Here is a 20,360-nt window from a genome sequence, read left to right on the forward strand (position 1 = left end):
CGTTGCACATACGTTTTATGACCTTCTTCCATAAGGATTTTATGTGTGCAATACGAAGGACTTATTCCTTTAATATCATGAATCTTCCATGCAATGGCTGGTTTATGAGCTTTCAACACAGAAATGAGTTGTGATTTCTCATTTTCAGTAAGAGAAGACGATATTATTACAGGTAATTCAGATTCACCATGTAAATAAGCGTATTCCAAATGGTTTGGAAGTGACTTTAACTCTAATTTCGGAGGTTCTTCTATCGATGATTTATATCGATATCTGTCTTCTTCTTTTAGCATTTGAATTTCTTCTGTTGTTGGTTCATATCCATTAGCTATAAGTGTAGCTAACATTTCAGCTTCATCAATTGGTTCATTACCTTCTCCTAAAGAACATTCTCCTGTTCCTTGTAATTCTGGAAATTCTTCTAATAATTCTGCATGTGCATCTATAGTTTGAATATAATAACATGTATCATCTGCAGATTGTGGTTGTTGCATTGCTCTATCAACTGAAAAGGTAACACTCTCATCCTCTATACTTAGGGTCAGTTTCTTACCGAACACGTCTATCATTGCTTTAGCCGTGTTTAAGAATGGTCTTCCTAATATGAGAGGAACTTGAGAATCTTCTTCCATGTCCAAAACAACAAAATCTACTGGAAATACTAAAGTACCAACTTTAACTAGCATGTTCTCCATTATCCCTCTAGGATATTTTATTGATCTATCGGCTAGTTGTATGCTTATTCTGGTTGGTTTCAATTCTCCAAGGTCTAGTTTAGCGTATAGTGAATACGGCATTAGATTTATACTAGCACCTAAGTCTGCCAATGCTTCTATTGAACTAAGACTACCCAGAAAACATGGAATTGTGAAACTTCCTGGATCAGATAGTTTTTCTGGTATCTTATTCAACAGCACTGCTGAACAATTAGCATTCATAGTAACAGCCGAGAGTTCTTCCATTTTCTTTCTATTTGAGATTAGATCTTTCAAGAATTTAGCATATCTTGGCATTCCTGAAATCACATCAATGAAAGGGAGATTTACATTTATCTGTTTAAACATATCCAAGAATTTGGATTGCTCGGCTTCAAGTTTCTCTTTCTTCATTTTACTCGGATAAGGAAGTGGTGGTTGGTATGGTTTAACATAAGGTTTATCCTTAACTGTGTTATTTTCATTAACCTTTTCAACTACCGGTTCTTTTTCCTTATCTTGATCAGGTTGTGGTTCTTGTGGAGTAGGAATAGCTTCATCAGAAGTTACAGGTATTTCAGGTGGTTTAAGTGTTGTACCACTTCTTGTGGTAATGGCTTTAGCTGTTTCATTCCGGGGGTTAGCATTTGTATCACTAGGTAGACTTCCCGGTTTTCTTTCACCTATTAACCTTGCTAGGTTACTCACTTCTTGTTCCAGATTTTGAATAGAAGCTTGTTGATTTCTAAATGCTTGAGCATTTTGTTCATTGGTTTGTTTTTGAGATGTGAAAAACTGCGTTTGAGTTTCAACTAGCTTCGTCATCATATCTTCTAAATTCGGCTTTTTATCATCGGTTTGTTGTGGTGGTTTGTTTTGAAAATTAGGTCTTTGCTGATTGTAAGTATTATTGGATACTTGTTGATTGCTAGGACCTTGTTGGTTGTTGTATGGAATATTTCGGTTATAATTCTGGTTTTGATTGTAAATCGGTCTTGGCGGTTGATAATTATTCTGATAATTATTTTCAGGCCTTTGGTTTATGTATGAAATATTCTCTCTTTGTTCCATTGTTAATTCAATACTGAGACAATCTTTTGTCAAATGTGGTCCTCCACACTGCTCACAACTAATTCGTATTGAGTGAATATCCTTAGTCATCTTTTCCATTCGTCTCTCTACAGCATCTGTCTTTGCGGAAATGGAATCTAAGTCATGGCTAGAATCGGCTCTAGCTGCTTTAGATGATCTAATGATGTCTTTTTCTTGGTGCCACTCATGTGAGTGGGAAGCAGTGTTATCAATAATTTTGTAAGCATCAGTTTCGGTTTTCTTCATAATAGAACCACCAGCTGCTATATCTATGTCTTTTCTTGTAGTGATGTCGCATCCTTGGTAGAATATTTGTACTATTTGACAGGTGTCTAAACCATGTTGCGGACATCCTCTTAACAACTTTCCATATCTTGTCCACGCCTCATATAGAGTTTCATTTGGTTTCTGTGTGAACGTAACAATTTCTGCTTGAAGTCTTACGGCTTTAGATGCAGGAAAGAATTGTTTAAGAAATTTGTCAATTAAAACATCCCATGTATCAATCGCCCCTTCAGGTAACGATTCCAACCAATCTTTGGCTTCTCCCTTTAAAGTCCAGGGAAATAACATGAGATATATCTGTTCATCCTCCACTTCTCGGATTTTGAATAGTGTGCAGATCCTATTAAAGGTACGTAGATGTTTATTTGGATCTTCCTTCGGCGCACCACTAAATTGGCATTGATTAGTCACCATGTGTAGAATTTGTCCTTTGATTTCATAATCTGGCGCATTAATGTCTGGATGAGTAATTGCGTGACCTTGGCCAGTGCGTTTAGCTCTCATTCGGTCTTCCATACTTAAAGGTTCCAGATTCTCCATAATTGAATTTGTTGAATCGGTATCACTAGATGATTCTGATTTAATAGTTCGTTCCTCAACAATCTCTGTTTGAATGATTGGTGGCTCCGGAGGAAAGTTTAATGGTTCAGGATCTACGAACCGTTCCTGAATATTCTCTGGATTCTCAATTGTGATGTTGGGTTCAAAAAATGGATTATCGGAAATTTGAACTGAAGTACTTGGTCGACTGGATGACGATTCTAAAGAAAAATCAACGGCGGTTATATTTGCTAAATGTCTTGATCTAGTTACAGGTGGTGAACGTACAAAAGGTGATGAACGTCTTGCTCGGTGCATTCACTGAATATCCTATTAGTTTTTTAAAAGAAAAGAAAAATTATAATAAGTTATCCAATCAATAGACTTTTCTGATTTTGCCCACGTTTCGAATAGCCAAAAGATGCAGCAGAGGGGCAGGATTCGTTTGGTCTCAATATAATTGAGGACTGTTTGGCTCCAATAACCCGGTCCACGTACAAATCCAACTATTACTACGAACCAGAAAATTTTGATGTCTATCAATTCAACCACTCAAAATAAATTTTCGTAATTTTAAGAAATTTAGATAAGAAGTAGAAAAAAAATTCTAAGTCCTAAAAACTAGAATAGCGAGAAATAAGAGAGAAAAAGAGTTCGTCGAAAAAGGTCGAAAAACGAAAAATGGTTGAAAAATAAAAGGTGACGGAAAAATAAAAGAAACTTATCAAAACTTAAAAATACTTAACTAACCTAACCTTATTACTACAACTAACTTAAAATTATAATCGCATATTGAAATTACTAATTGGAATGATAATTGATACATAGTAAAAGGTCTAAAAATATTAAAGCTTACAGGAAAAACTAAATCCCAAATGGAAATAACTTAAAAAGAAACTAAAACTTAAAAAGGCGTCGCAAAATTCTAAAGCACCTAAATCTTAGTCTAAAGAAAAAGCACTTAAGGAATTCTACGGCAAAGCCTAAAAATCTAGGAGTAAAAATAACTATAGCAAAAACTAAGTTTAAAATTAAATATGAGCTAAAAATACAAATATTACGCTACAACGATTAAAAAGGGACAAAATATAAAAATATATAAAAAGTTGTAAAAAGTACAATTTTTATAAAAATATTATTTTTATATTATTTATTTTATAAAACTATTAATTTTACAATTTAATAAAACTAATTTAACTAAAATATATAAATAAAAAGTAAAAGTAAAAATAAAACTAATAATAATAATAATACATAATTAGGGTTTAATAATAATTAATTAATAAATACTCCGTAATTAATACAGATTTAGGGTTCTGTCGGTGGTGTCAGAAAGTCTCCGCGAGTCGCGGTAATTAAAGCATCAAACCCCGCGAGTCGCGGGGTTCCAGAATTCAGCTGACAGGTTTGAATATTCGACGCGTTTTTTCTTTATTTTTTTTTTTATTTTCTGTTTTCTGTTTTTTTCTATAAATAAAAGATATTTAATAAAACTACTATTTTTATAAATTAAAATAAAAATAAAGAAACTTATAAAACTTAAATATTTAACAAAATCTTAAAAAATACTTATATTTTTGTTTTTCTTTTTATATTTTTGAATAATTAAAACGTATTTTTACAAAACGAATTTTAATAAAAGTAAACAAAAAATCTTTTTTTTTTTTTATATTAGCGTTGCGCTTCCGGCTTTTAAGATAGTCCCCGGCAGCGGCGCCAAAAATACTTGATGTTATGCGAGGTGTATACAAAATAGTTTATATTTTACTAGGAAAAACTATTAAATACGATACAATTTTACACAAGATATTTATTTATTTATAGAATGGATATACTTAAACCTTGCTACAACACTTATAGGCAGTGTACCTAATCGTACAGTAGTGTAGTTTTTAGTAAGTCCGGTTCGTTCCACAGGGAAATCTTTAAACAAAGCTCAACGCTATATTAGTTTACTTTTATTAAAAATACAAATATATATATAAGTAATATTATTATTATAAAGGGGGGTTTTTACCGTTTAATGACCGGTTTGTCGATTTTAAGACTTTAGTCGCAGTTAAAACCTAATGTAAAATATAAAATAAATACAAGACTTAAATTAAAGCGTAAAGTAAATAACGATAATGAAATTGCGAATAATAAAAGTGCGATAAAATAAACTTACGATAATTAAAAAGTACGATAATTAAAAGTGCGATTAAATAACAATAAATAAAAGTGCGATAATTAGAAGTGCAATTAAATATAAAATAAAGGAAATTAAATATGAAATAAAAGAATTATGCTTATTTAAACTTCCGTAATCATGATGTTTGACGTGTTGATTTTAGTTTTATGCCCATGGGTTAATTGTCCTTTATCCTGGATTATTTAATATGTCCGTCTGGTTTTTGTCCATAACAGTCCATCAGTCATAAATATAAAGTGCGAGTGTCCTCATCAAATTATTCTTATACCCGAAGTTAAATATTCCAACTAATTGGGGATTCGAATTGTAACAAGGTTTTAATACTTTGTTTAATGAATACACCAGGTTATCGACTGCGTGTAAACCAAGGTTTTACTACTTTGTTAACAATTACACCAATTACCCTTGAATGTAATTTCACCCCTGTTTTAATTATTCTAGTGGCTATTAATCCATTTCCGTGTCCGGTTAAATGAACGATTATTCGTACATATAAATACCCCGCCCATCGTGTCCGATTGAGTGTATATGGTAATTTATAGGGACGCCCAATTGTAAATCTTTATATTAACATTAACAAACTATCATTTAGTTAAACAAATATAAAGCCCATTAATAACCCATAGTCTAATTTCCACAAGTGTCGTTCTTTTGTCCAAACCCCAATTATGGTACAAAGCCCAATTACCCAATTTTAGTAATTAGCCCAACATCATGATTACTTCGTTTTAAATAAGCATAATAATAACTTAGCTACGAGACATTAATGTAAAAAGGTTGAGCATAACTTACAATGATTAAAAATAGCGTAGCGTTACACGGACAGAATTTCGACTTACACCCTTACAACATTCGCTAACATACCCTTATTATTAGAATTATAATTAAAATTAAAATATAAATTATAAATATAAATATAAATTTTACGTATGAATGAGGAAGAAAAAGATATGAAATTTTGATCAGAATTCGGTTTGCTTTATAGGCAGAGTTGAAATTTGGGGCTCCGCGACTCGCGGTGAATTTTGCCTTCAAACCCCGCGAGTCGCGGAGATTGCAATTACAGCTCACATCTTTTGGAGTCTTTCTTGCCGACGGATTTTATATATAAATATAAAATATAAATAATTAATATAATTATTTATATATTATATTATATTCTTGTGCATAGTAGACTTGTAATTTTTAGTCCGTTGCGTCGAGCGTTAAGAGTTGACTCTGGTCCCGGTTCCAGATTTTCGAACGTCCTTGCGTACAATTTTATATTTTGTACTTTGCGTTTTGAATCTTGTACTCTTGTAATTTCGAGACGTTTCTTATCAATAATTGGAACCTTTTTGATTGTCTTTTGTACTTTTGAGCTTTTTGGTCGTTTGCGTCTTCAATTCGTCGAATCTGTCTTTTGTCTTCACCTTTTATTATTTAAACGAATATCACTTGTAAATAGAACAATTGCAACTAAAAGCTTGTCTTTCTTGAGGAATAATGCTATGAAATATATGTTCGTTTTTAGCATTATCATTAAGCTTTTAAAAAAAAAGACTGTCCATGCCAAGAATCGAACCCAAGACCACTCGATTAACCGAATTACACTACACCACTCAGCCATCTGCGTATTCTCTGATTTAAACCTCCCACTCATTTTTATATATCAGCAATATCTATCCAATCTGTTTCATCTCCTTCCTCGTGAAATCCAAAAATCGAATTGATCCAGAAATCAAAACCAACTCAGTTGTAACAAACATGGATTTAGTTTCTTCAATAGAATCATAATTATTATTTATGTGTTTGAAAAAAAAAATATAAAAGTAATATTGCTGCTGTTCGTAAGCTTAAAAAAAAAATTATTGATTTCAAATTATAGAACGTTTTGGACAATAATTAATATACGAATTATGTTTCAGTTGATTCATAAAAACTTTATGAATCCTTAATTTTAACAGAAACAATACTTACAACTTGAATTTGATTGTAGAACATCGTTTGACTTTTTTTCTTTAGAACTTTGACTTCCAAATTCGAGATCAAACGAAGGAATAAAAGGCTCAGACTTTGCAGTTAGTTTGTTTAAACGATTCCTAACAAACCTATGTTATTAGTTTTTGAAATATACTTTGAATTTGAGCTTTTTAATTTTCAAGCTCAAGAACAGGGGTATTGACTATCTTCCTATCTTTTCTGTGTTATTTTCTCAGATTGCAGTAGTTTATTCATTGTGTGAATTGAATCATTGAAGTAGACACGAATTATTCACGGGTTTGTCTGGAATGGAAAGTTGGTGTCGACAGGTAACTAAAGTCAAAAGAAAACGAACCAGGAAGAAAAAGATAAAAAAAAATGATGGAGACTTTAACAGATTCCATTCCTATTATCTGTTTTAATAATCTGATAGCACAATTAATATATATAAATAAAATAGGTTAACAATCAGATAATGCTGTTACCTATAAAATACTAATAATAATAATAATTATATTAATAGTAATACTAATATTAATAATAATACTAATATTAATGATAACTATAATAATAATATAAAACTGATAACAATAATATTATTATTGATAATACTAATGATGATTTTTAATTATAAAGATGATACTAATATCTAATAATAAAACAAATAATAATTAAGATATAACAAGTTATATGTGTCCAATTTCATATCCATATATATATATATATATATATATATATATATATATATATATATATATATATATATATATATATATATATATATATTTTAATATTAACATTGACATTAATAATAATAATAATATAAGTAGTAATAATACATATATATATATATATATATATATATATATATATATATATATATATATATATATATATATATATATATATATATATATATTTAATATTAACATTGACGTTAATAATAATAATAATAATATAAGTAGTAATAATAGTATTAATATAACAGTTAAAATTAAACTTGTACCTACATTTATTATATTTATATTTTATTTATGTTATATTTACTAACTATATAATATATTCTAAAATTACATATCTTGAATATTTATATATATTCATTTTAATTATAACTTAATTATTTTATATCTTAATTCACATATTTAATTTTAAATGTTTAAATTATATTTTATAAATTTCAAATTATATATATATACATACATTTATATATTCATATTTATTTACAAACAGTTGTTCGTGAATCGTCGGAAATAATTAAAGGGTAATGAATATATGAATACAGTTCAAAAGTTTTTGAGACTTCAACATTACAGACTTTGCTTATTGTGTCAAAACTATATAAAGATTAAGTTTAAATTTGGTCGAAAATCTCCGGGTCATCACAATATTGGTTCTACTAACTCTTCTAATTCTGTTCCTATGTCCTTGAGTAATGAACAAATGATGAAGCTTTTAAGCATGCTTAATGACAAGGGCCCTCAAACCTCTGAATCTGTCCCTAATATGTCAGGTAACATAATGAATAATAATGTGTTTTTTAATAATAACTTTCAAAGATTTTTTAACTTCAATTCTAGTGAAAATAAGTGTCAAGGTTGGATTATAGACTCTGGTGCTAGTCAACATATGACTGTCTCTGAACAAGGTCTTGATAATGTTGTTGATGTGTCTGAATTAAACCTACAAGTCTCACATCCTAATGGTACTAAAGCTAGGGTTAAAGAAATTGGAAACCTAAGACTAAATAAGGACATTGTTCTAACTGATGTGTTAATTATCCCTGGATATTGTGTGAGTCTAATGTCTGTTAATAAGATGGTCAAAGAAAATAAAATGTTTGTTGGTTTTGATGCGTTTAACTGTTACATTCAGTATTTGAAAACAAGAACTACCCTGGGGACTGGTAGTGTGAATGGTGGTCTGTATATCTTTGACTGTTATAAAGGTGAACCTCTAATGTGCAACTCTGTGTATACTTGTAATTTTGAATCTGTCCTGTTATGGCATAACAGGCTAGGACACCCCTCTAGTCCTGTCCTTAACGTTCTTAAACATAAACTAAATCTTGATAAAATTGTTGAAGATATACCTTGTGAAACTTGCTTAAAAGCTAAACATGTTAGAGACCCCTTTCCTTTAAGTGATCATGTCACTAAAGAACTAGGTGAACTTATTCATATGGATTTGTGGGGTCCTTATAGGGTGGCTAGTAGAGAAGGATATAAATACTTCCTGACCATTGTAGATGATCATACAAGGGATGTGTGGGTTTATTTGTTAAAGACAAAAGACGAAGTGTTTGATAACTTCTACAATTATGTGAACTTATTGCTTAATCAGTTTGAAAAAAGGGTTAAAATGATTAGAACTGATAATGGAACTGAGTTTGTAAATAATCAAATGAAAAAATTTATAAATGAAAAGGGTATTTTACATCAAACCACCATAGCCCACACACCTCAACAAAATGGCCTTGTTGAAAGGAAACATAGACACCTTTTAAATGTGGCCAGGTCTCTTATGTTTCAGGGGGAATTCCCTTGTATCTCTGGTCTGAATGTATTCTAACTGCCACTTATCTGATCAACAGGATTCCATCCAAGGTTCTAGCAGGCTTGTCCCCTTTCCAAAAGATTTATGGTTATGAACCATCTCTCTCCCACATCAGAAACTTTGGTTGTCTTGTATTTTCAAAAATTTTAGATGAAACTGATAAATTTAAACCAAGGTCTGAGAAGTGTGTTCTAATTGGTTTTTCTACTAACAAAAAGGGTTATAAGTTATGGAGTCTTGAAAACAAAAATATTTTATTTTCTAGAGATGTCAAGTTTTTTGAAAATATCTTTCCTTTTAAAAACTCAAAAACAAAAAATTGTAAGTATGACTCTGTTGTTGGTCAAACTGATCAACTTAGTTTCTTTGATTTGTTTTCTGTTCAAAACGATACCAATGTTTCTGAAAATCCCTATGATGAAGGGAGAGTTCATCCTGAAGAGCCAACTGTGATGGCAGACACTTCTTGTGATTATACAGGAAGTGGAGGTAGTCACAGTAACTCCCATGAGGATAATGGTCGTATCAATGACCTCCCTGAAGGTACTTCTAGTTTAAAAGAAAACAATTCTGACTATTCTAATGATGAGCCTGCTGTCCTTAGAAGGTCGAATAGACAAACTGTGTTTCCTAGGAAATTTAGTGATTATGTTGTTGAGGGTAAAGTCAAATATGGGTTAGAAAAAGTTGTCAATTACTCTGCACTTAGTAAAGATAACTATTGTTTTGTGTCTAATTTAAACAAAAGCATTGAACCTACCACATATGATCAGGCCATTAAAGATCTCAATTGGGTCAATGCTATGAACGATGAAATGACTGTTCTTCTTGAAAATAATACTTGGGTGCTTACTGATTTACCTGTTGGAAGAAAAACTATTGGATGCAAATGGATATATAAAATTAAATATAGGTCCACAGGTGAAATTGACAGGTATAAAGCTAGACTAGTTGCTAAAGGGTATAGTCAAAGGGAAGGTCTAGATTATGATGAGACTTTTTCTCCTGTTGTTAAAATGGTTACTGTTAGATGCTTGTTAACTTTAGCTGTTCAAAATAACTGGAAATTGTATCAACTTGATGTTAACAATACTTTCTTGTATGGTGATCTTGTTGAAGATGTTTATATGGAATTACCCCAAGGCTATTTTTCTGAAAAAGAAACTAGGGTGTGTAAACTTGTTAAATCCCTCTATGGATTAAAACAAGCTCCTAGAAAATGGAATGAAAAATTGTCCATGACCCTAAAAGAACATGGCTTCGTACAAAGTATGAGCGACTACTCTTTATATGTTAAGGAGTCTGGATTTGTCTTCTTGGCTGTTTTGGTCTATGTTGATGATATGATTGTTACTGGAAATGATGATAATGAGGTTTGTAAGTTTAAAAAAATTTTAAAAACTAAATTTCATATTAAGGATCTAGGTGAATTAAAGTATTTTCTTGGAATTGAAGTTTTAAAAACTGAAACTGGTATATGTTTGTCTCAAAGAAAATACTGTGTTGAACTTCTTGATGAGTTTGGCTTGGTAGTAAACCTGTTGGTGCTCCTCTTGAATCAAACCTTGTTATTAATCCTGACCCATCTGTCCATGACAAAGAACTCACTGATGTTACTAAATATCAACAACTGATTGGGAAATTAATATATCTCACCATGACAAGGCCAGATATCTCTTTTACTGTCTAGTGTCTTAGTCAGTTCATGCACAAACCCTTACAATCTCATCTAAAGATTGCTATGAGGCTTCTAAGATACTTAAAAGGCTCTCCAGGTAAAGGTATTGTCATCTCAAAATCTGGCAAGACTTCTCTCTCTGCCTATGTTGATGCTGATTGGGGTAAGTGTTTAAGCACTAGAAAATCTATTACTGGTTACTCCATTTTTTTACATGGCTCTTTGGTTTCTTGGAAAAGCAAGAAACAAGCCACTGTATCCAGATCCTCCACAGAATCTGAATACAGGGCTATGGCCTCTGTTACATGTGAACTCATGTGGATTTTGAAAATTTTAAATGATCTTAAAATAAAAAACATTTTACCTGTTGACCTTCATTGTGACAATAGGTCTGCTATTCAAATAGCAGCCAACCCTGTATTTCATGAAATAACAAAACACTTTGAAATTGACTTGCACATTGTGAGAGATAAGTGTAACTCTGGGGTTATTAAAATTGTTAACATTAAGTCTGAAGAACAAATTGCTGATATTTTCACTAAAGGGTTGGGCATTGGTCAACACTCTTATCTTTGTGATAAGCTTGGGCTCATTGATTTATTTCAGGCTAAGATTGAGGGGATGTTAAAATTATTCAATCGTTAGCCTGATGTTCTTCCCTTCTTTCTCTTATTGTGTGATCAGGTTGTTTGTAGGTTGGTCCATGTTGGTTGCTGTTGGGCTTGTGATCTTGCTCGTGGGCCTGTTGTTGGTTCAAGAGCATTGGACCGTTTCTTTTGTTATTGGGCCTCCTGTGTGCTGTACAGCTCATCCCCTCTTATCCGTTGCATTATTCCCTTTTTTGGCTGATTTGCAGCCTACAGCTGGAAAGATACAAAGATGCATACAGCATGATTTCTCTTTTTCTCTTTATGGTTGTTTATTTATCATGGGTGCTACCTATCGTGTGTAATAATTATGATCATCATCATTCATTTTTTAATCTATTATTTTCTCTTTCAATTGTAATTGATCTCTGCTTGAGAGACTCTCTCTTGTGTCACTGTGATAATAATAATCTTGGCAAGTGCCAAGTTCTTCAACTCTAATCGTTAATTGGAAGAATATGTGGGTTTGATTCATTAATTTTTACACTCCTCCTTCAACAACAATTTTGATTGGTGACGGGTTTCTTTTCTAACGTTATCTCTAATAGGGAACTAAAATTTGACAATGAACAAAACAATGGAATGAGCCATAATATGAACGCTATATTCACAACACAAAGACTAAAATTCAAGGAAACTTTTTATTCCTGAATTCCATTCCATTAAACCATAATTACACAACATTAAACATACTTATGTACAATGAGAGATGAAGATTAATACCATCATCTCCACAACTTTTTATATACAAATTACAGACACTCAAATTAACAATTATACGGAGTAATTAACAATTATTGATCACAAATGGTGATGAAAAACCAATGGACCACATCCTCCAATTATTATCATCTATTTTCAGATCAGATGTAAGGATTAATATGCGAAGAATAGTCCCTGATTCCAGCACCTTCCCATCCCATCCATTCCTCCCACATGTCCCAATCTGGATCGTCCATTCCTCTCATCGGTTCATCTATCCCCTCATCCGACGGTCCATACATATCTATCTCCCTCACCACACTTGTTTCATCTCTTAAATTACTCATCACCATCTGTTCATTTCAAAAAATAATATCATTACTAAATCAATAAAAAAAAAAAATACTAAATCAATAATTATAACTACTGCAAGTATCATCTAACTTAATTGCAAAACGTACATCGTAAGCTTCATTGATTTGATGAAACTGAACACCGCAATTGCTTCCTCTGCATACGTCCGGATGATACTGAAATTTGATCCAAAACACAATTAGTTTGATCATATTAATTACTATAAAATTGGGAGGTTTATGAATTAATTAATGAAAACATTAATTTACCTTCAAAGCTAACTGTCTGAATGCTTTTCTGACCTCAGATTCAGAAGCATCAGGACGAATACTCAAAGTTTTGTACGGATCTGAAGAAACAGGACTCGTAGCCACACAACTAACCCTAAACCCGCGGTTTTCTTTCCTTTTGCGAGAGTTTCTCAATTTTCCGAACGATGACGATGATGACGTCGCTGATGACACGTATCCGTTGATCAATCCAGCCGCACTCGCCATAATTTTTTATGATTTTGTAATTTGAGATATATGAAATTGAACCTGTGGTAATTGATTTATATATGTGCGCTTGTGTATGAAAACCTGGATTATATAAGATGTGAAATAGCGATCCAAAGAAGAAGATATTTGACTCGATCTGAATATAAACAATTAATTATATAATATTATTAATTTATCAAATAATTCAATAAACGATTCCGTTACGAAGAGTTGAATAAAATTATAATACAGAATTATGGATTAAATAATTTGGTCGTTTTGTTGGAGTGAAAGAAAAGGTCAATAATGGAAGAAATGGCATCCGTTGGGGTTATAGATATAGGCCAAGATAACAGGATATAATAGTGTGTGTTTAGGTGTTGTATGTGATATAGGTTGTAGGTCCTTATCCTTTGTGGTCACTGATGGATGCTTGTGAAATGATGACGTGTCTTTCAACCTTTTGTGGTTTACTTATGGTTTATCGCTTCCCTTGTATACGGGATTACGGTCCTAGTCAGCTTATTGCTTGTGGCTTTGGTAATCTACTTTATACGGAGTATTTAGTTATACTACCTTTAACTTTTCTGTATTTACATAAACGACCGCAAGTTTTGTAGACTTACATATAGATTCATTTGTATTAACTTCACTTGTACGTGATTATAAGAAACTTAGTTGATTAAAAATATTGATTGTGTAATAGAGAATTCTATAAGTTTTATTTATTAACGATTCGTATTTGATTGAATAGATATTAATGTCTTTTTTAGTTTATTTGTTTGTACACTTTGTGGTTAGATTTGAATGTAGATAAAATATCACAAAATTGAAGCAAGTTGTCTAAAGTTTGTTTTATTTATCCTTTTTATTTGTTTGTACACTTTGTGGTTAGATTTGAATGTAGATAAAATATCACAAAATTGAAGCAAGTTGTCTAAAGTTTGTTTTATTTATCCTTTTTTCCCATACATAAAGATACATCATATATAGGTGCTTTTAGATAAGAACGACGGTGGCAAAAAGAGAGATAAACTTAGGTCATGTCGTTGTATGATATAATGGTAATGGTTATGGTTTTATACTAGATATTTGTGTACATCTAGTTTAAACTTGACGTGTTTTGTAAGATCTAGTGACGTTCATATCTACTCGATAAAACAATTTTTTGAAAAGTCTCTAAAGTCATTTTATATTTTCATAAAATTAACTACAACTATAAAAGTACCGAATAACATTAAGCCTACATTTTTCAAAACATCTAAATAACACTTGTGTACTCTAATACATGTAGTGAACAGAAGTTCTATATATAGATATAGATATTAGATAAAAGAAAGATTAATACTGTATATATTTGAAGTTGTGATGTGATCTAGCGGTTGGTGGTCTGCCTTCATTAGTTTACTTAACAAGAAATTTTTTTATTTTTCTGAATGGAAATCATGTTGGAAGAGGGCTTTCTCCTCTCGCTGCAAGAAAATCCCTTTCATCGATCTTGATCATATGTTTACAACTCACCTTTTTGTTTCTCCTTCACACGTAATAACTGAAATTACTCAAAACGTTTTTGGAAACAAAAAAACTAATTAATAAACCAAAAATTATACTTGCATTACATATATAATATTAAAAGAACGGGGTTAGGACGACAATAGATTAAAACACCAGGGTGCTTCACGTAAAATATAGTTTCCATGCAACAGCGGAACACGTGTATTGGCACTAGCAAATGGATTTATTTAATTGGTCAAGAAAAACTACACTTTTAACTCTTTTTGCCGGGAGTTAGTGGATAATTGGTCTCTCAATTACTACTGTTACTATTACTATATATTAAACAAAAATAATGAATAGGATTAGAGTCAGATTCGTCTTTTTATTTATTTTACTGTATCAACGGAATCAATGTAATCCGTTAATACTGTAGTAACGGAATTACTGTAGCAACGGAATCACTTTAGCAACGGTACTGTAACAATTTTTTTTTCGGTTCGTTTACTGTAGCTTTTTTCTTTCTTTATATTTTTCTCTACCCGTTATAACAATTTTTATTTTATTTTTTGGTTTCCTTTATATTTTTCTCCACAAAATAACGACTTAATTGCGTTACATTTTTAAAAGTCAACAATTCCATAGCGAAACGCGGAGATATTTAAAATAACATTTAAATCTTTCATGGGTTATAGCTTTTAGTTCAACTCGAATTGCGCTTCAACGACATCATCGTTAGTCACGAAATAATTTTACAAACTAAACGCAATAAAATACATTGAAAACCGAATTTCCGGCGCGAAGCGAGGGTTCCACAACTAGTTAAGATAAAAGGATAAAATTGTGAACAAGTTTTTGAGATAGAATTACACGCTGATGAGAGTATGAGACTAGTCACTAGTCAATTTGTGCGAAGTAGTTGAATTTTTCCGAATTCAACTTAATTATACTCTAAATTTGATATCTTACTACCGAGAAACCAATAATTCAATTCTTAATTTAACATTAACAAAATAACGTAAGTTTTGATATCATATCATAATGAACATTAAAAAAATTAATGAATAAGATTGCAGTTCCAATAACATAAGTCCAAGTTCTAATTACTTACTTTAACCACGTGACATTATCGATGTTTGTTGTATCTCTTCAAAAATAGAGAGTTCTTTAAATTAAAAATGGAAATAAAAATATAAAATATTCGATCTTATCCAGATGTCTAACACACCATCATTCAATGGAGTCGTTATCTTCAATTGCATGATGGAACTGATCGAATACAAATGATCGTACATATTGTTAGCTGTAATTACAACATTCACGAGTACGTTTAGGCCAATGTCTATCGTACTTTCATAGAACTTCTCTCTTTCACCTTAACGCCATATTAGCACAAATATAACATTTTTTTTCACAAATTTCTCCTATCATAAACTTCACCACCCAACTTTACCCATTTTTAATTATTTTTAAACACAAAATATAAATATAAATATAAATAACATTATTAAACTAATAAATAAAATTAAAACATTACATTAATTGAAATTAAAACATTACATTAATTAAATTATACATTACATAAAAAAATAGAAAAACGGTACATAAATTAAAAAAAAAACAATTAATTATTCGAGAGGCGTTGTGTCGTCTTGATCTTCGTCTTCGTTTTTGTTTTTGTCTTCGTCGGGTGCCAATACCAATATCATACTTTTACGGCATTTTAGAAAGAAAAAAAATCTCGTTTGGGCAACAATAGGTTGTTGGTTGTGTTGAGAATTTTGAACGATTTACTCATTCTTTTCATTATTTATTTAAACGCTTTACACATTCTTCCCTTTTCTTTTTGTCTTTTGTGGTTCGGTTTCGAGTTGTGTTTCGGATTGTGTTTCTAGTACGATTTCAATTGTCGGCTGTTTTAAAAGTTGTGGAACGTATGGTGTTTGTTGTGAATAGAAATGTTGTTGTTGTTGTAAAATGTATGAGTAAGGTGGTGGTTGTTATGAACAAGAATTGAGGGTTCGCGCGTTGCTGATATATGGTTTATGCGATTTTAACGCAAGCTATCGATTTAGACGGCACATTTTACTTCATGTTTTTTGGGGCATACAAACTACAGCCAAAAACAATTATAGCCTCCAAAAACGACAATCATATATGTATACATTTGTGTATGTAATCATTTAGACGACACATTTTACTTCATGTTTTTTGGGTCATACAAACCGAAGTGGCATCCAAAAACGGCCATCATTTGTTGATTGGCCATATCATATAGTTAAATTACATGGCAGAGTGTGTTTCAAATAATAAAAACAAAAATATAAAATTAATAAAAAAAATGATACAACAAACCTAAACCATTAAGCTAAAGTGAAAGATAGAGAGAAATATTTGAGTGCGAGAAACAACTGACGACGTCATAGATAACGGGATCAAATCCTAGTCAAAAGTTCCATTCATGGACAATTCGAACTTGAATAGTACCTCTATAAGAAACTTGAGTCTCCGTTCTCTTTGACAATCTAAAATACGTAACATTAGAGGAAGTTCGATAGACACAATTCGAGTAGAACTAACAAAATTGTGTTTAATAAGTTTCATGTGTTTAATACCTACAAGCCCATAAGACCACGTGCATTCTCTATCCACCAATCCATATCTATCTGAAATCTGAAATAATAAAGCAAAATACTTGATCATTTCAAGTTCTAACCAGTGTAAAAAAACAGTCAACCAATAAGTCAACATACATAGGCAATTCTAGATAATAGTTAAACAATGATATAGTTCTAAAAGAAAAAAGAAAGGTACTTTTTTTATCAACCCAACCCTCAATGCCTTAACAATTATCAATCATAAAGCATATAAAAGATAAAACATATTCATGAGGGCACTTGTCAACAATCAAGTTTAATTATTCATGTGGACTGTTCAAACTTTAAAAATTCAAACACAAATATAAACCGTTTGATTAATTATTCAGCATAGCATAGATATCACTTATCACTTAGATTCCCGATCGAGTACTACTTGAGTAGCGTTTTGCAACCTTGTCAGTCAACCTGATTAAATACCTCTTACAGTTCTACAACTATATTTAATATAGACAGGAAAATTTCAGCAACATAAAACTAAATGTATATCTTGATAAAATCATATTGTTGTACATAAGCCTAAAACACCACCATTTGAAAAACAAATACATGAGTAACCAAATATTGTGTAAATAAAACTATAACTATGCGTTGGAACGATAGATTAAGTAACATTAACAAAGCCTTTAGAATATAGTAAAAGTACATGTAAAAAAAACTTACTTTTTTCGCAAACGGCTCTTTCTTGCAGCTTCACAGTTCTGAGCAAGCCTACGTAGTGTCTGCAATATATTAACAAAAAAACATCATAGTGACAAACCTAGAATACCTGACCTAAGATTTAATTCTTTGATTTTTTGGTTACTTCCGAATCACTGCTCTTGCTCACACGTAAAAGACAACTTTTTGTCGATTCACACCATCGACCTCCCTAATCACAAAAGTGTATACAGAATCATTAAAATTAACATTTAGTTTATATAATCAAGATACTTTAAATATTGAGATTAAATTTATTGACTAACCTGTACATGTAACCACTTATCCACACCTTCTATAAATCCTTTATCGAACTGAAACGATGTTTACCCATTTGCCCCACTTGACCCGTTTACATAAGATCGTGAATCCATGTCGACCAACACATAAGTAAATTAGCGGGTCAAACTTGACACATGTAGGGCAAATTAATTGCAAAAGATTTAGGTTTTGTGATGTGGCAGCTTAGTAGCCAACATGGGATTTTTAACCGATGTTGGTTTGTTCTTGACCTGTAGGATGACATAAATTAGTATTAATTGTAATAAATCCTAATACCATAGCATATATATTTCAAACAAAGAAGATCATTACATCTGTTATAAATAAAATGAAAAGATGTTACACTTACAAGCATGATCCCAAAAAATGTTGAAAGAAATAAAGCTTTCAACTTTCTGCACTAAACATGAGACAACAGTAAGATGCACCCACAAATACTCATATTTTATCTACCTTTACTTCTTTAATCGCTATCAATCATAACAGTTTACAGAATATACATACAATTTTTTTTTTTTTTAATTGTATATACTACTCTTAACTACGACTTTATGATTAAATTGACAATTCTCATTATTACTAATTCTCTTCGAATGGAACTGCAGGCCCAAAACCTAATACTCATTTGAATGAACTCACCACCATTGATCCACCTGACTCTCATTCAATTATTGTTTTCCTTAATCATATCAATTAATACCAAAAACATGTAGTTATTATCACATGCTAGCTAATATTGTGTTTTAGAAAAGCAATACCTTCATTATATATAAAACCAAGATGCAACAAAGGAGACGCTTTGGTGAACATCCAGACCCCATTTAGGATCACAAAGAGCAGCTAGCAAATACACTTGAAATACAAACAACATGATACCTAATGATCCAAATCGTATAACAGTGAGCAAATTTTAAGTAAAACATTTACCACATATCTTAAAAAAATGTTAAATTAAACGCTAAAAAGTAGCACATACCATTGCAACCTCCGATCCTCCATCTAATACAAGCCCACTTTCTCAAATCATACAAAAAGATAGCATATGGGTGATTGAATCTATTGCTTTCCAATAAATAAATGATAAAAACAAAGAAAATAAGTCCTGAAACTCACAAAATCATATCAGTAGAGTGATTACGAATTTGGTAAGCTCTTCTTTTCCTCCCATATTCAGTGGTCATAAAATCTGCAGTTCACTTGAGCCGTAAGGCTTGTTAGTAAAATGAGCTTATTAAATAAAATATGTACAAACTATTAATCAGATAATTGAATTATTCAAGATTAGAAATCGTATGAAACGAATACCTTAATCAATTTAGAAGCACCATGAACCCGATGATAGCTGTCGTTCATCGATGCACTGCAGTTCGAAGAACTTATGATCTCTTCGAACTTATGATCTGGTTACAGACCTGCAAACGATTCGAAAATTGCGTGAAAGAGAGTTATAATATATATTGAAACACAAATAGTGAAAGAGAGGGAGAGGTACCTGATACGAAGAGGTTTGTGTTGGGGTGACCTTCACCCTTTCCCACGTAGGTTGGAGAGGCAAAAACAAAGCCCATATATGTGGCTTGATACCTCTTCCTCACAGGACGCGTTTTAAATCCGTGAGGTCAGTTGAGTCGCTGGTAAAAAAGGAAAGTCAGTAGATACAGTTGAGAATTATCAGGGTGGAGGTGAGGTTGAAGGTAAGGCGGCAAGGGAGAAAGTATGGTTGAGTGCATAGAGATGTAGGGGCAAGGGGGCGTCCGCACCCAGTGGATTTACAATTTTTCAGTGTAAATTTTTTGAATTTTTCGACTTTGCCCCAGTAGATTTTTTTTTGCCCCAAAACCTACATATTTTGCCCCGGAATCTTCAAATGTTGTCCAAAAACATCCAAATTTTGCACGAAAACCTTCAAATTTTGCTCCAAAACCTCTATATTTTGCTAAAAAATCTCCATATTTTGCCAAAAAATTGCTACGTTTTAAAAAAAATTTCGTCCCCGGTGAAAAAAAATTATGCTTCCGCCACTGCCTCTGGCGGCCTTCCTCACGATCGA

At 31.6% G+C, this 20,360-nt stretch overlaps 1 protein-coding gene and 1 long non-coding RNA gene across 8 annotated transcripts; both read right to left on the reverse strand.

The window, feature by feature from the left end:
* Positions 1 to 12,249: 12,249 nt before the first annotated feature.
* LOC139866192 (chaperone protein dnaJ 8, chloroplastic-like) lies at positions 12,250 to 13,481 on the reverse strand. The gene is made up of 3 exons (XM_071854346.1): positions 12,969 to 13,481; positions 12,807 to 12,875; positions 12,250 to 12,698 (listed from the first exon to the last, which is right to left on the reverse strand). Exons 1-3 carry the CDS (start codon positions 13,194 to 13,196, stop codon positions 12,507 to 12,509), a joined length of 489 nt encoding a protein of 162 aa, XP_071710447.1. The 5' UTR covers positions 13,197 to 13,481; the 3' UTR covers positions 12,250 to 12,506.
* A 3,367-nt stretch (positions 13,482 to 16,848) lies between these two features.
* LOC139865878 (uncharacterized) lies at positions 16,849 to 19,872 on the reverse strand. Of its 7 annotated transcripts, none has more exons than XR_011765140.1 (7): positions 19,803 to 19,872; positions 19,616 to 19,722; positions 19,424 to 19,496; positions 18,295 to 19,186; positions 17,993 to 18,200; positions 17,288 to 17,345; positions 16,849 to 17,197 (listed from the first exon to the last, which is right to left on the reverse strand). It is a non-coding gene; the product is annotated as an uncharacterized lncRNA (long non-coding RNA). The 7 variants fall into 7 exon arrangements; XR_011765139.1 differs by having other exon boundaries at positions 19,424 to 19,506; XR_011765142.1 differs by having other exon boundaries at positions 18,295 to 18,705; positions 19,069 to 19,506.
* Between the last annotated feature and the right edge of the window lie 488 nt (positions 19,873 to 20,360).

Source organism: Rutidosis leptorrhynchoides, chromosome 9 (genome assembly GCF_046630445.1).
Source record: "Rutidosis leptorrhynchoides isolate AG116_Rl617_1_P2 chromosome 9, CSIRO_AGI_Rlap_v1, whole genome shotgun sequence".
NCBI lineage: Eukaryota > Viridiplantae > Streptophyta > Magnoliopsida > Asterales > Asteraceae > Rutidosis > Rutidosis leptorrhynchoides.